Here is a 13,752-nt window from a genome sequence, read left to right as displayed (position 1 = left end):
ATTGCACCTTAAAAAGTCCTTAAAAAAGTTGCAAGGAGGTGAGAGTGGGAGCATAGTAAAGGGAAGATTGATATGGGGAAGAATGTTCATTTAGCTGACACTTTTATCCAAAGCCACTTACTTTAGATCTGTACAACAGGTCAGGAACTTAAGGGTACAACTTTTTGAGCTAAGTAACAATGTTCGTCAAACAGTGTTGAACTCGGGTGCTACAGTCTTGAGTGCATACTGTAGTAGTAAAGACATATTAGCATAATAGAGGATACCATTTGGTTAGATCACTTTGGATGTTCGCCAATACTGTGGTGTAATCATCTTTAACAATAGAGGGAAGGCTGGGACGGATTGCTGTTCCCAAGTAATTAAAACCATTACACTTCAGAGTAACTGAGTAACTGTGAATGATGGGTGATTTTCCGAGCCACAGGATTTAGAGGCATTAAGAGGGATTTTGTCCCGTTAATCCTGTAACCAGAAAAGGCCCCAAAATCCTCAGAGATTTAAAGGACCATACCAGTGTTACTACATGTCATTGTCAACATCGGCAACATAATACATAAACCTTGACCATTTCTCCCCAAAATTGCTTTCTTTTTTAGATATCGTGTTTACATTACATAATGTTATAGAACGTTAGCTAAAACTCACTGTATCATTAAAAGCGTCTTCAAGCTAACATTCCAAAGAGTTCAAAATGCAGCACTTGTATGGAACAATTTTTCCAAGTGTAAAACTTGGCTCTGTTGTGATTTATAGCACGGAGGGCAGAACCAAAGTATAATGGAGGTCAACGATTGGCTGAAAATTACTCCTCGGATTTGTGTGAATTTGTAAACAGGAAGAGGAAGTTGGACTTGTGCTCTGCTGGAAAGAGTATACAGGAAAAATGTAGCTAAATCATGCGTTGCGTGGTTCAAGGCTGTCGTAGTTATACACAAATACGAACTCTGACCATGGGTCTCTGGAAGTAGAGGTGATTTGATATCAATTATGTGCTCATTTGAATGGCTTGTATTAGAGTAATAGAGTAATTTTAAACAAAATAAATGACTGATATTCAAAAGGGTGAAATACCTTTACCCTATCGCCCCATCCGATGAAAGAGTTGTGGGCAGTCTGGTACCTTTGCTCTGGAGGTCCATTTCTCTATGTAAGCCTAATGTAGCCTATAGTAGACGTGTAGGATACTGTAATTCTTTGACAATTCTGCTTTGTGTCTGTTCACGTTTGGAAATGACCTTGTTGCTGAAGTGACTGAAAGGAAATTTTAATATATATTGTGTAATATATAATATTTTATGCACTGAAATGTCAAATTACCCGCAACTTTATTGGGCTGCCTAGTTTGCTTTCGCTATAAATAACAACATTAAGACTTTGATTATGGATTTTGCTCTGTCAATATCTAAATGCAGAGGTTTATTTGTGTAAACGCTAAATACTTTGCGGAGCTTTTGCCCTCCCGGATCTGCTAGTAACGGACGGTTCCAGATTTAACGTTTAATAATTGACGTTTGCATACGCCTCAATGGTGTGCACAGTTGCTGTTTAATCCATCTCTATGATGGACAAAAGTAAATCTGTAATGCGCCCAAACAGCAGATTTAAAACTATGCTGGAGAATATCATGTGATATAGCTCAGTATGATGGTTACATTTTGCAATTAATTCAATTGATCCGGTTCACATGCGTGCCGAATCGTGGGGGGTGCTCCGTACGGATCAACTACGATCCGTTACCTCTAGATACCGGTGGCCCGTTGTCTTCATGAGACCTTTGCAAACTGTTTGAAATCACAGTTTGAAATCGATGAGGGCCTATAGCTGGAACATTCCGACATACCTTTCTTCAAAAGAAGAGAAAAGTGAGAAGTTAATAGAATCCGTCTAATCCTGGTGATTTTGCTTTTGGCATGTAGTCTAAGCGCATCATTGTATTCCGTTAGAGCAGGGGTTCTCAAACTTTTTTATACCACGACCCCATTTTATTTAGGATTTGTCTTTTGCGACGTCACCCCACACTTAACCCATTGGGCGCCGGGCATTGTGCCCATCTTATACCACTCTCTGCCAGCACTGTAAGCCTATGGAGATGTTTACCTTCTTTGCAGGGCTATAACTTTTTAAATTGTATTGCTATATTGACATTACTATGGCCCATTCAACATCGATTATCTATCGTTCAGGATGTGGGAACGTTATATTTTTTCATTCATACATTGTTGTGTTACTAGCGTCGAGAATATAAGTATGTTTTTAATCTTTTCTGCTGTAATTCCAAAAACAGTAGTTATAGGCCCTGAAGCATATATAGATTATCAATTGGCGTTTCTTTCCCATACACGCTATATTAAAAAATTCAAATGTATATGATCGGTATACATTATGCTTCATCATGCGTGAAGGAAAGGGGGGGGGGGGGTCGTTTATAATTCCTTGATCGTCAGTAACGGCTTTATTTACTATGGCTTGATATGTTGATCAGATGGTTTGCAGTGAAATGAATAAACAATCGGGCTGAAAATAACGTTACTGTCCTCTTACTGTTCGCCGATGAGACTGAAGGAGAAGGATCCCAATTGTTTGACGCCGATCTCCTACATCCATTTCCGGTTTGTATGGTGCAATAAACGCAGAAATCGTATAGATTATTGCGTTATGGCAGCGATCCATATGCACTATAGTGTTTGTCTGTAGTCCCGTAGCAAGATATTACTGCCGGAGGAATTTCCTCGATGCACCGATCACAACTTCCGGTTTTGAGAGTGTAACTCGCCCGACCATCCACCAGGCGGCGGTATTGAGGCGTTGCAGTCTCGTTCAGGGTCCCGCTGCAGCACCAGGGGTTGGCTGGATGAATTATGAATGCTATGGTGAAAAAAATTAAATATTGATCTCAAAAACGCTGTACAGCGTTGTTGGCGTTCAACGCATGGCGGGCAATAACGCTGTACAGCGTTTTTGGCGCCTAATGTGTTAATTTATTGCATAATTTCAACGTGGAAATAAGGAATATCAAAATAAAAGCACACGTTGTTTAGAAAATGAAATTACAGCACTATGTTATCAATTAAATGAATGAATATTATCAACAAAAGCAATGCAATTGTTTCTGTATACACATTTATAAAACAAGGCATATTTAGCCAAAATATGTTGCCAGAACATGAATAATGCGCTCACGTGCGCTTTGGCAGCGATCCGCTTCTACTCTGAAAATCCGCCCTCACAGAGGTATGTTGATGCGAAAGGGACACGCTTTATCAGCGCAGCATTACACAACACTTGGTACTCGTTCCGGACTGATATCCAGAACTTTGCGAGGGCCTGTCCAGTGAACTTTACTTTCAGTAGCTCGTCACATGAAAGATCATTGAGTGCCTCCTGGCTGCATTCTGTTCCTACAAAAACCCATCAAGCTGAGTAAATACCCCCAAATCTCCGCTGATTATCCTGGAGTGCCACTAACAGAGTTTCCAGCGCATTATCAGCACATTTCTCTGCCAATGTGTTGTTTTTGTCTGCAAGGAAAATCTGCGCTTCTTCTCCGAGTTAACAAAGGCGAATACTCTGCCTCGAGATCAGAGGCAGAGCCCATTTCATTGCGGCCAACCAGCACCGCTTCTGACAACAAACCTATCAATTGCGAGTCTGGGTTACACACAAAAGACCAGACCCCCCAACCGCGATTATAAATGCGCAGGGTGTAGTGAGATGTGTATTGGAATACGTGTGTCGGCCTCCATTGATATAGGGGCGAGAGTCGCGAGACATGGCAAATACACACAGCTGCCGGGTGGAAAACTCTATCTGAGTTTTTTTTTTGCCAATGCGCAACCCCACTGTCACCTACCCGCGGCCCCACTTTGGGTCGCAACCCGTAGTTTGAGAACCGCTGCGTTAGAGTGATAGGAGCCTCTAGCTTAGAAGTCTGCTCTGCTGAAAGTAGGTAGATTTAGAAATGACAACATTGCAGAGTTATCCTGCTGAGACTCTGATGTGTATAATTTAGAGTAACAGGGGGTACAGGTTTTGTTAATTTGTGAGGGAAGAGTACATAACTCTCTACTTGGTTTCTCTGCATTCTCATAGTTATCTTTAAAGATCAGATAATTCCTCTATTTATCCTCACAAAGATTTCTAAAGAGATTCAAGGCGGAATATTTCATTCTCCAAGAAGATTTAATATTGCATTCTCTATTCAAGGAGAGGAGAAAGAGGTGCATATCCCTTTACTAAAACATTGTAATTCTAAAATTAGATTATATATTTGTAACTATATTTATTGTAGGGCAAATAACTGAGAGGGCATACATACCCTCATCTCACACCTTGTTGCCCATATGCACATGTTCAGAGTTAATTATATTGTATATTGTTTACACTGCCTTTTTATTCTATTTTTTACTTCTCCACTGTACTATAATTCTGTTACCTGTATGTCTTCTACTACCTGTACGTCCCCTAAATGGGACGATACGCACCATGGACTGTGACGATCATGTGTGGGTGAATGTAGGCCTACAGGTGTATTGTTTGTGAATGCTGGCTTCCAGGCTATAGTGTGTTGTGTGTGGGTTGCTAATGTTAGGTGTTTTTGTTTACACACAGAACAGGGTTTCCATTATTATTAACACTTTGGCTGCCATGGGTTAAATTCATTATCAACCGTAGGTTGCCGGCTCTATTTGTCTATAGAGAAAGTCCCCTTCTTTGCAGGGCTATAACTTTTTAAATTCTATTGCTACATTTCCATTATTAGGGCCCATTCAAAGTCCTATATGTATTGTTCATTGTGTAGCAACGTTAAACTTTTTCATTCACATATTCATAGTAAAGTATGGTCTAATGTATAAGTATGTTTTCATCTCTTTCTGCAGCTTTCTCCAGAACGTGATCTATAGCCCCAAATACATTATATTGATGATGCAATACAGTTTTATGGCAATCAGCGCGATATAAAAAATTCCAACTAGACGTACTTCTAGAAGTTACTACACGTCATCTGATGTTGACCGGATGGGCTAGGGGGCCTTTATAATTCCGTGGGCAGCGTTATACCAATCATCTAATGTGGGTCAAATGTTGATAATAGCAGTTGGTATCGAAGACGGTAACTTTACACGCTAAAACTCACCCCAGTCTCCGCGCGCCGTTGGGCGATCATCGTAGAGTAGAAATTTTACCATTATGGGATGTCGATTTACCCGGTCCATCTCTAGCTTGTATAATGGTATATACGTCCAAATCATGTTGTTTATCGAGTTATTGGCAATCGATCGCTATGTAGTGTGTCGAGATCGAGTCCCGGAACCTATAGCTAGTGCCCGGAAGTAATACGGCCGACCAGCACAATCTCCATAGCACTTCCTGTTAAGCGATTGCGCCGATCGGCCACCAGATGGCGCTCCTGAACCGCCAGAGAGCTCAGTGGGTCCTCCTGGTGGATCTCAGGCCAGCGGAGGGGAAATATGAATCCGATCCCAGATTTTTGAAATATTGATATTAACACTTTGGCTGCCATGGGTTAAATTCATTATCAACCGTAGGTTGCCGGCTCTATTTGTCTATAGAGAAAGTCCCCTTCCTTGCAGGGCTATAACTTTTTAAATTCTATTGCTACATTGCCATTATTAGGGCCCATTCAAAGTCCTATATGTATTGTTCATTGTGTAGCAACGTTACACTTTTTCATTCACATATTCATAGTAAAGTATGGTCTAATGTATAAGTATGTTTTCATCTCTTTCTGCAGCTTTCTCCAGAACGTGATCTATAGCCCCAAATACATTATATTGATGATGCAATACAGTTTTATGGCAATCAGCGCGATATAAAACGCGGCCGACCAGCACAACCTCTACGGCACTTCCTGTTAAGCGATTGCGCCGATCGGCCACCAGATGGCGCTCCTGAACCGCCAGAGAGCTCAGTGGGTCCTCCTGGTGGATCTCAGGCCAGCGGAGGGGAAATATCCGATCCCAGATTTTTGAAATATTGATATTAAAGACGCTGTAAAGCGTCTTCGGCAACTTGAGCATGGCCGGGAATGACGTGTTTAGGCGTTTTCCGGCAGCCAAAGTGTTAAAGACGCTGTAAAGCGTCTTCGGCAACTTGAGCATGGCCGGGAATGACGTGTTTAGGTGTTTTCCGGCAGCCAAAGTGTTAATAATAATGATAATAACAATAATAATACACGTTATTTGTATAGCAAAGTGCTTCACAGCAGTGGTGTAGACACAAAATAGACATCAAATGAGTATAAATTTGCATTAATTACAGGCATAAAATGAGCAGAGAATTGATATGTATAAATTTGGCATCATTATAGACGGGCATAAAATGAGCAGAGAATTGATATTATAACGCCCTTGAATATTTGTAATTGATTTCTGTCATTAAAATCTATAAAAGACTATTAGTATGTTTCTGACTAAATAAAAGCAATGCATAAAGTGCAGACAGAATGGTCCTCATTCACGAATGGACTTATGAGAAAAGTTACAAGCAAATTTCATCGTACAAGTAAGTTGGACAAACTGGTGTGCGCCCGTGTTCTTAACGGCTTCATTTGGGAGAACTCATTGGTGATTGCGTTCACGTCGATTCTACAGACATCCTCTGATTTAAATAATTATAATAATAAATACGACAATGTTTATCATTAAAAATTACGTTTTACATTTATAGTCATGCCGAGGCATCGTGATGTCTGAAAATAAATATAAGCACTACACAAACTGCAAATGACAGTGAATAAATATATAAATAAATAAATAAATAAATAAATAAATAAATAAATAAATAAGAACTAAACCGTAGCTATAGTATAGTGGAATAGAATGGACATCTACATTCGGCTCTCAGCACAACACTCCATTCCTTTCATGTAGGCTATATATTTAATAATATATATTATAAATCTATAGTTTATTAGCAACGACACACTAACATACGTTATGTACGTTGTATTGTACTTGTGCTGTATCTAATCTAATTTTAATCAGTCACAAATCGTTTCCGTGCTACCTGTTGAATATGGGGGTTAGCACAACCCAGATGCAATGCTGAGCCTCTCGCTTCCGGTATAAGGAGCTGTTGAATCAGTTTGCACATGGTCCTTCATGCCCTATAAGCAGCTGGCGGGGCGTTTCTGTATCCAAATTCAGGTGTACGAGAATGCGCTTTCAGTTTAACACTTTGAATGCCCAGCAGGGGGCACACAAGAACAAAAAAAAAGAATCCCTGCTAAACGCTGATGTACTGTAATATTCTAGAACGTTGTCATTGTTCGGCCTATTTATGAATCGTTTTCAAATAAACGCTAGATTATCGATAGTATATGTGTACGTATGCACGCTGGTGCCGCAAGCTGTAAATCGATTCTCTTATTTCCTGATCACTTGCACAGTCAAAACAGCCATATCACATATAGGGGGAAAGCTTATATCTCCGTGAAAAAAGGTCTGATTATCCTAATACTGGTAAAATAGATTCCTTACCTGAGATCAGATGGTATCCAAATGGATTATTCCAATTTCTGATCGACCATTCCAAAAATCGATCCTTTTATTGATCCCACGCGTATACTGTAAAACAGCGTATACACGCTGTGCTGAGGGTCCAACATGAAGCTAATCGGCCCCGGTTACATGCGTGAGAAGTAAAATGTGGAGTCCGGGTTTTTTTCCCCCATGCATTTTTATTGAGTCCAATCCAAAAGGGTGAATTACCATCTGGGAGACGATAGGGGGCGCTTTTTTCACATCTGAGCGCCTGGGGTGGCTGATTTACCAACGGTAGACTCGGTTGATGAAATATGAATTCAGATCGCTAATAAAAAAAAAAAAAAGAGAAAAAATTAATATTCTCGTTATGGGCATTCAACCCGCGGGGGGTAAACCCGAGAAAACTTGGGTTGGGCATCCAAAGTGTTAAGAATGAGCACATTCTGCGACTGGGTTGCGCAGCGGAGATTGCGCTCGTCACCAATGCAAGAGACTCCGGTCTCGAATCCGTGTGTCAGCATTGCCTCCGGCTTGGACCGGCCGTCATACTGGCTCAATTGGCAGAGTCAGCGGGTGGAAGTCGATGGGTGGTAATCTGGACGTTGTGGACAGTAACTCCTACAGGTCGGTTGGGGGACGCCTGCACAGCAGAGACAGGAAATAGCGGGGGTAGAGTGAGCCTCCCACACGTTACACCTCGCCAATGAGAGTACGCGCTGGCAGGTGAAAAGATGTGACAGGCTGCCTCCTCGTGTACCGGAGGGGATGCGTGTAGCTTTTCTCCAACGTTTCCGGGTTCCCGTTTTGCGCTCTGATTTGCCAGGTCATGTGACATGTGCGTGCGCCAATCGTGGGACGGCAAGTTCTGCGCCTATTTCCGGGCCGAACAGCCTGCAAACTACCCAACGCCTAGTTTATCACTGGTTAAGCTTAGGCGACTCTTTTGAAGTTTGTTAAGGTTAGAGTTTGGAATCAGGGCAGGCGTTCTATCGCCATGCTCTAAGACAAACTCTAACCTTAACCAACTTCGAAAGAGCGCCTAAGCTTAACCAGTGTAAAAACTTGCGGTCCCACGATTGGGCGTACATGTCGCATGACCTGGCCAATCAGAGACGCAGAAACACGAACGCGTTGGAGAAAGGCTTCAAGCGGAGGGGACACGTGATGCAAGGCTTCTATCCTCCCTACAACCGACCAGTGGGGGGCATATGCGAGCAATGTTCAAGACCGGGGAGGGGAGAATTGGAAACACGAAATTGGGATGGGAGAAAAATAGAAAAATAAGGAGAAAAAGTGAAAAAAGAAATAAAAAAGAATGAGCCCATTCTTCATTCAGTTGCGATCACTTTGGCAACTTACGAGCACCCGTTCACGCGTTCAGGTATCCGGAGGTTTCCTCTTATGAACTTCTTACAAGGTTATTTACGAGGAAACTTACGAGAATGTTAGTGAATGAGGTCAAATGAGTATAAAAATAGACAGAAGAGAAATGCAATAAAATAGCCATACATTTGCATAAGATAGACGGAGTAAAATAGTGTAATAGTGCAGTGCAATAGAATAGTTCTCATCTACAGTACAGTCTGGATACAATGAGTCCAAGCGGTAAATATCCGATCGGCGGTCGTTACACATAAGGTGAGGCGCTAAAATGTATTTAGTGGTTCAGTCCGGGTAGTGCCGAGCATGTTGGCACTGGTACCACTCTGTATCCGGTTCTCGCTGTACCTGGTTCTCGGTAACCGGTTCTCGGTACCCAACCCTACTGTACCTGGTTCTCGATACCCAACCCTACTCATGGCAGGCTGTGTTTAGCGTAGCATACCACTCTTTTGTGCGTCATCGAGGACCTCGCGGCACCAGCAATTACCATCCCTCTTCCACCAGGCGACGTCTGGAGAGAACGGGAATACTTCCATCATCCACTCCACTTGCCCCACCGGCTGTCGGCGGCTGTGACCTCCCCCCGCCCGCCTCTCTCCTGCAACCTGCTACGTTAACGCTAAATGACTTACTGTCACTTACAGATATTTCAAAAGACAACATGCATACATGTGCAGCAGTGACCTGAAGTTTTTATATTTTTGGTCCGTGGTGCTCGCTGTCCTGTGAAAGAATTTGTTGATGCGTTATGCTTACAGCGGACATAAATCTCATCTGTCCTTTCCTGTTGTCCTCTCATTCCGCACGAGCCCTCCCTCTCACCCCTCTCTCTTCTCTCCTTTCATCCTCGCCTCCCTGTAACATCTCCCTCCCTCCCCCTCCCAGTCGGTGTTCCGCAGCTCTCCGCTGCTCGGCTGCTTCCTGTTCGGCCTCCCGCTCGGCGTCATCAGCCTGATGTGCTACGGCATCTGCACGGCGGAGTCCGACGACGGCTCGGACGACATGGAGCTCCTGAAGAGGGAGGGCCTCACCGACGAGGAGGACGACGAGGACGAGGACGATGACGAGGACCACCAGCAGCGGCGACGCACACCGGCCGAGCTGGAGGGCCCCGAGGCGGATGGGGCCGAGGGGGAGGAGCAGGAGGCGTGCGAGAAGGGTCCAGAGGAGAAAAAAACGGATTAATGCCTGGGTGGAGGGGCACCCCGCCGTTACGGAGGATTCACGGGTCTCGTCGAAATACAGTGACATGAAATTCAAAGACATATCGACGCGTTTATTGTTGACATTTCTTTGTCTTTCATTTCACCCCCCCTAACCCCCCAGTACCGCAGAGTTTTCTCTTTGTGTCTTTTTGAATCCTGTGTGTCAATACGTAAGGTTGGCTGCTCTGTGAAACCATCCAAATTATGTCTAAAAACCATTAGCCTTGTTGCTATGGGAACAGACCTAGTTCATGGCAGAGAGAAGAAGGGATGGCTTAAAACCAAACACACCTTTTTATTTATTATCATGGTTTCAAGCAAACTACCAGGTCATTCCAGAAGGTGTGTATGTGTGATGTAGCGTCTTTCTACTGTAGTTAGATAGCTGTATTCAAAAGATTAAAAAGAAATTTCATTAAAAAAAGGCCCAATAGTGTGGCAAACCCTTCTATTTCTTCATGATGACCCAGTCAAGTCGCCCCCCCCCCCAAAGATTGATTTTGTTTTGTGATGATACAATTCTTTATCCCCCGCAAACCCCGGACCCCCAAAATAAATCTCCCCCATGTAAGCCTATCTCGTATAGTAATTGACTTATGTATACAGCAAAGGAAGTGAAGTGCCCGAGATGGAAAATTTGCCATAAATTAATAATGTTTTTTTCTTCTTCTATTGTATGTTTTTGCCTGAGAAGACGTGTCCTCAAGAAGCAGAGTGCAGAGGTAGTCATGTATTTCAAATCACTTCTCGTGCTAGACACCTATTCATAGAACTGCGCCCAGGGCCCTTTGTGAAAAGCTACTGTAGGAAGGTGCTTGGGTTATTTTACATAGCTTGATAGAAATAACATTAAGTCGATGTTCCATTAATGTATATGACCAGTGGTTACATTGTGATACACAGCCTCATTTTCCTCTGGGGCTAGGATGAAAAAAAAGGTCTCTTGGGAATCTGATATTGGGATTATGACTATTTTCTTTTTTAAGGAATACAGATTGCACCCAGGCACTCTAGTGAAAAAGATTAAAAAGCCTACAGTACATAATTAAAATGTGGCCCATGGTGTGTCGACTGAACACGTTTTGGGATCATTGCATGTCAACCACCCCACCCCCCCCTTTCAAGTGCCGCGTTGTGCGCTATTTTAAAGGATAGGCTTGGGATTTTTAGGGGAGGGGTTACATTTCGGGGGGTCGCAGTATCGATGGGGGAGACTAGACTCACCTAAATGCAAATCCTCAGAATTAACGTTCGGAGCTGTCTCTGTCTCTCTCTATAACGTTACATTATGAAAAGGGACTGAATAGTTGTGTGTGTGTATTATTCGCGCACCGCATAAGTCCGCAAATCCACGGAGGCATGGCGCGTTTACTGATATTAGTCTGTATATTTATACTTATAGTCTGCTATAAGCGTAAATGTGTGTGTGTGTGCGTGCACGTGTGTGCGCGAGCAAGGAATCCGCGGATGGTACCCAGTACTTGTGTTGTAGATTGGTAGGTGGAGCATCCTGTCCAGTAGGGAGAAAAAGATGGATCGCTGTGAAATTAAACCTACCTACTTACTACATGAGTGGCGGGTATATAAAAAAAAATTATGAACTACAAAAATCCTGAACCTATCCTTTTAATTATGTAGCCATTTAATCCCACACGCTGTTCTCGCACAACAACAATTTATTGATGTCTTCAGGCTCAACTGGACCTTCCCTTGAATATGTAGCCATTGTAATGAAGGCTATTTTACTTTTAGTTTGACTGAAGATAGAGTGCCTTGGTGCTTTTTGAATTCCTAGACACATTCTCCTGTTCTCTAAAGTGCACCTGTCTTCATATTTTTATACTGTTGATTTGTGTATTCAGTCTTTTCTTTTTTGACAATTTCTCATTAGCTGCGACCAGGAGCTCTATAGGTCACTCTGTCCGTCGGTCGCCAAAAATGTCCCCACCCTCTAGCGGCCATAGGTTTCGCCTTAGAAGGCTGAAATTGGACATGGAGGTCAAGTGTGTGTGTGTCTCTTTATGCCAATTCCTTTTCTTTTTTTTACCAACTGAATACAATCATATGACACTGTAATATGCATAATGTTGTACCCCTATACCAGATACTCGTAGTGCTACTTTTAACTACTCCAGGTGGGACTGATCCGAACACGATGCTTGTGTTCCCCGTTCATCCGGTCACCTTGCTTCCCTGTTCATCCTGTCACCTTTCACAAGTTTCAGCAGTGGACAGGTTTACCTCTGCATCCAGACGCACTGAGACATAAAGAAATGCTTCTGCACTGAATTACAAGCTGTTGGAAATGTAGGCCCCATTAGTACTATGGTGGCATGCAGCTACTGTTTTAAGGGGTTAATGCAGGATTATCATTTGTATCTACATTAAGGGGTAAGTGCAGAATTCTCCAGAAGACTCTTAGCCCTATTTCTTTCTTACCAATGATATTGTCGTTTCTCAGTGCAATTCATTCTGTTTTTCAAATGGGATACCTGCAGTTTCAGCTAGTTAGCCACAAAAACTGAGCCACTGGGAGGACTCTTAGCGATCGACAACATCATTGGTAAGTAGGAAATAATATTATGATTATATTATAATATTAGTAACTAGGGGTCCAAAATTCAAAACATAACCCTTTTGACTTTGCATGGCCCATCAAAAGCATTCATGCATCTTGTATTCCAACTGCAAACACGACTGGAATGAGAACGTCACGTTTGAAAGGAGCAGCCACAATGGTTTTTCAGAGTTCCTCTTGACACAATCCGCAAATGCTAATGAATGTTTCGAAGTGGTATGCTATTGTGCAGGTGACAGGATCGCATCTTCACTCCTGTTAATAAACGTGGGAAGTGTTAGAGATTGCTTTGATATTTGTTCTTTAATTGGTCATTATAACATTGCGCTGTTGTCGCCTAGCAAGTCTTGTAACTCGATTGACTTAGGGCCACTGAACCGAAGCACACCTGTTGGTTTTCATACAGATGTTAAATCTGTCTTTACTGTGAATCTGCACTGGAAACCATGCACTCGCCTTGCCTTCTGGTCATTGTAGTTGCCTACCATTCTCTGCCAAACTTCCTCATTGGGTTTTAATTGAGATTGTCACACTTTATTACAGGTTTGAAAGATTTAAATAAAGATTGTCCTCTTTTTATTGTTGATTAGGATCCCTTTTGTTCTCTGTGAAAGTACTTTGTTTTATAATGGTTCTGTCTCTCACAATATTTCTTAAGTCATGTCTTTTCATGGCACGTTCTTCCAGTGCAATTCTGGGAAGAGGTATCTACAAAATTATTGCTGATATAATCACATTTTGGAGCTCCAGGTATAATAGAGGTTGATTATGTTACTTGAATGTGAAATGTATTTATTTCTGCTCCTTTGGGAATGACGATGTCAAACTTTGAGTGAAGTGACTTCACATAATGAAAAGGAAAAAAGCACCTAATTTAAAGTCATGATGAGATGCGTTCCTCTGAGCATGACCCTCAAATAGTTTAAAGGTGGAATCTGTATAACCACGAAAAACAGCGACCTCTACGCAAAAGTGCCCCTCTTGGTATTGCACTTTGGCCATGGTTACACTGGTGTTTTCAATGCGTCTAGTATCTGATCACACCAGGCTGTATTAACTCATTCCGCGCCAGCTATTA

The 13,752-nt window shown here is 42.4% G+C and overlaps 1 protein-coding gene across 1 annotated transcript in view; it reads left to right on the top strand.

Moving 5' to 3' along the window:
- Positions 1–13,251, top strand: part of tmx3b (thioredoxin related transmembrane protein 3b) — a 95,085-nt gene extending 81,834 nt beyond the window's left edge. The window contains 1 exon segment of the mRNA XM_084325626.1: positions 9,777–13,251. Within this exon segment, the coding sequence (XP_084181752.1) occupies positions 9,777–10,076 (300 nt within the window). The 3' untranslated portion in view covers positions 10,077–13,251.
- Positions 13,252–13,752: the final 501 nt, after the last annotated feature.

This window comes from Notolepis coatsorum, assembly GCF_963971535.1.
Source record: "Notolepis coatsorum genome assembly, chromosome: 12".
NCBI lineage: Eukaryota > Metazoa > Chordata > Actinopteri > Aulopiformes > Paralepididae > Notolepis > Notolepis coatsorum.
The sequence above is the reverse complement of the archived record's forward strand: the minus strand, read 5'-3'. Positions and strand labels throughout refer to the sequence as shown.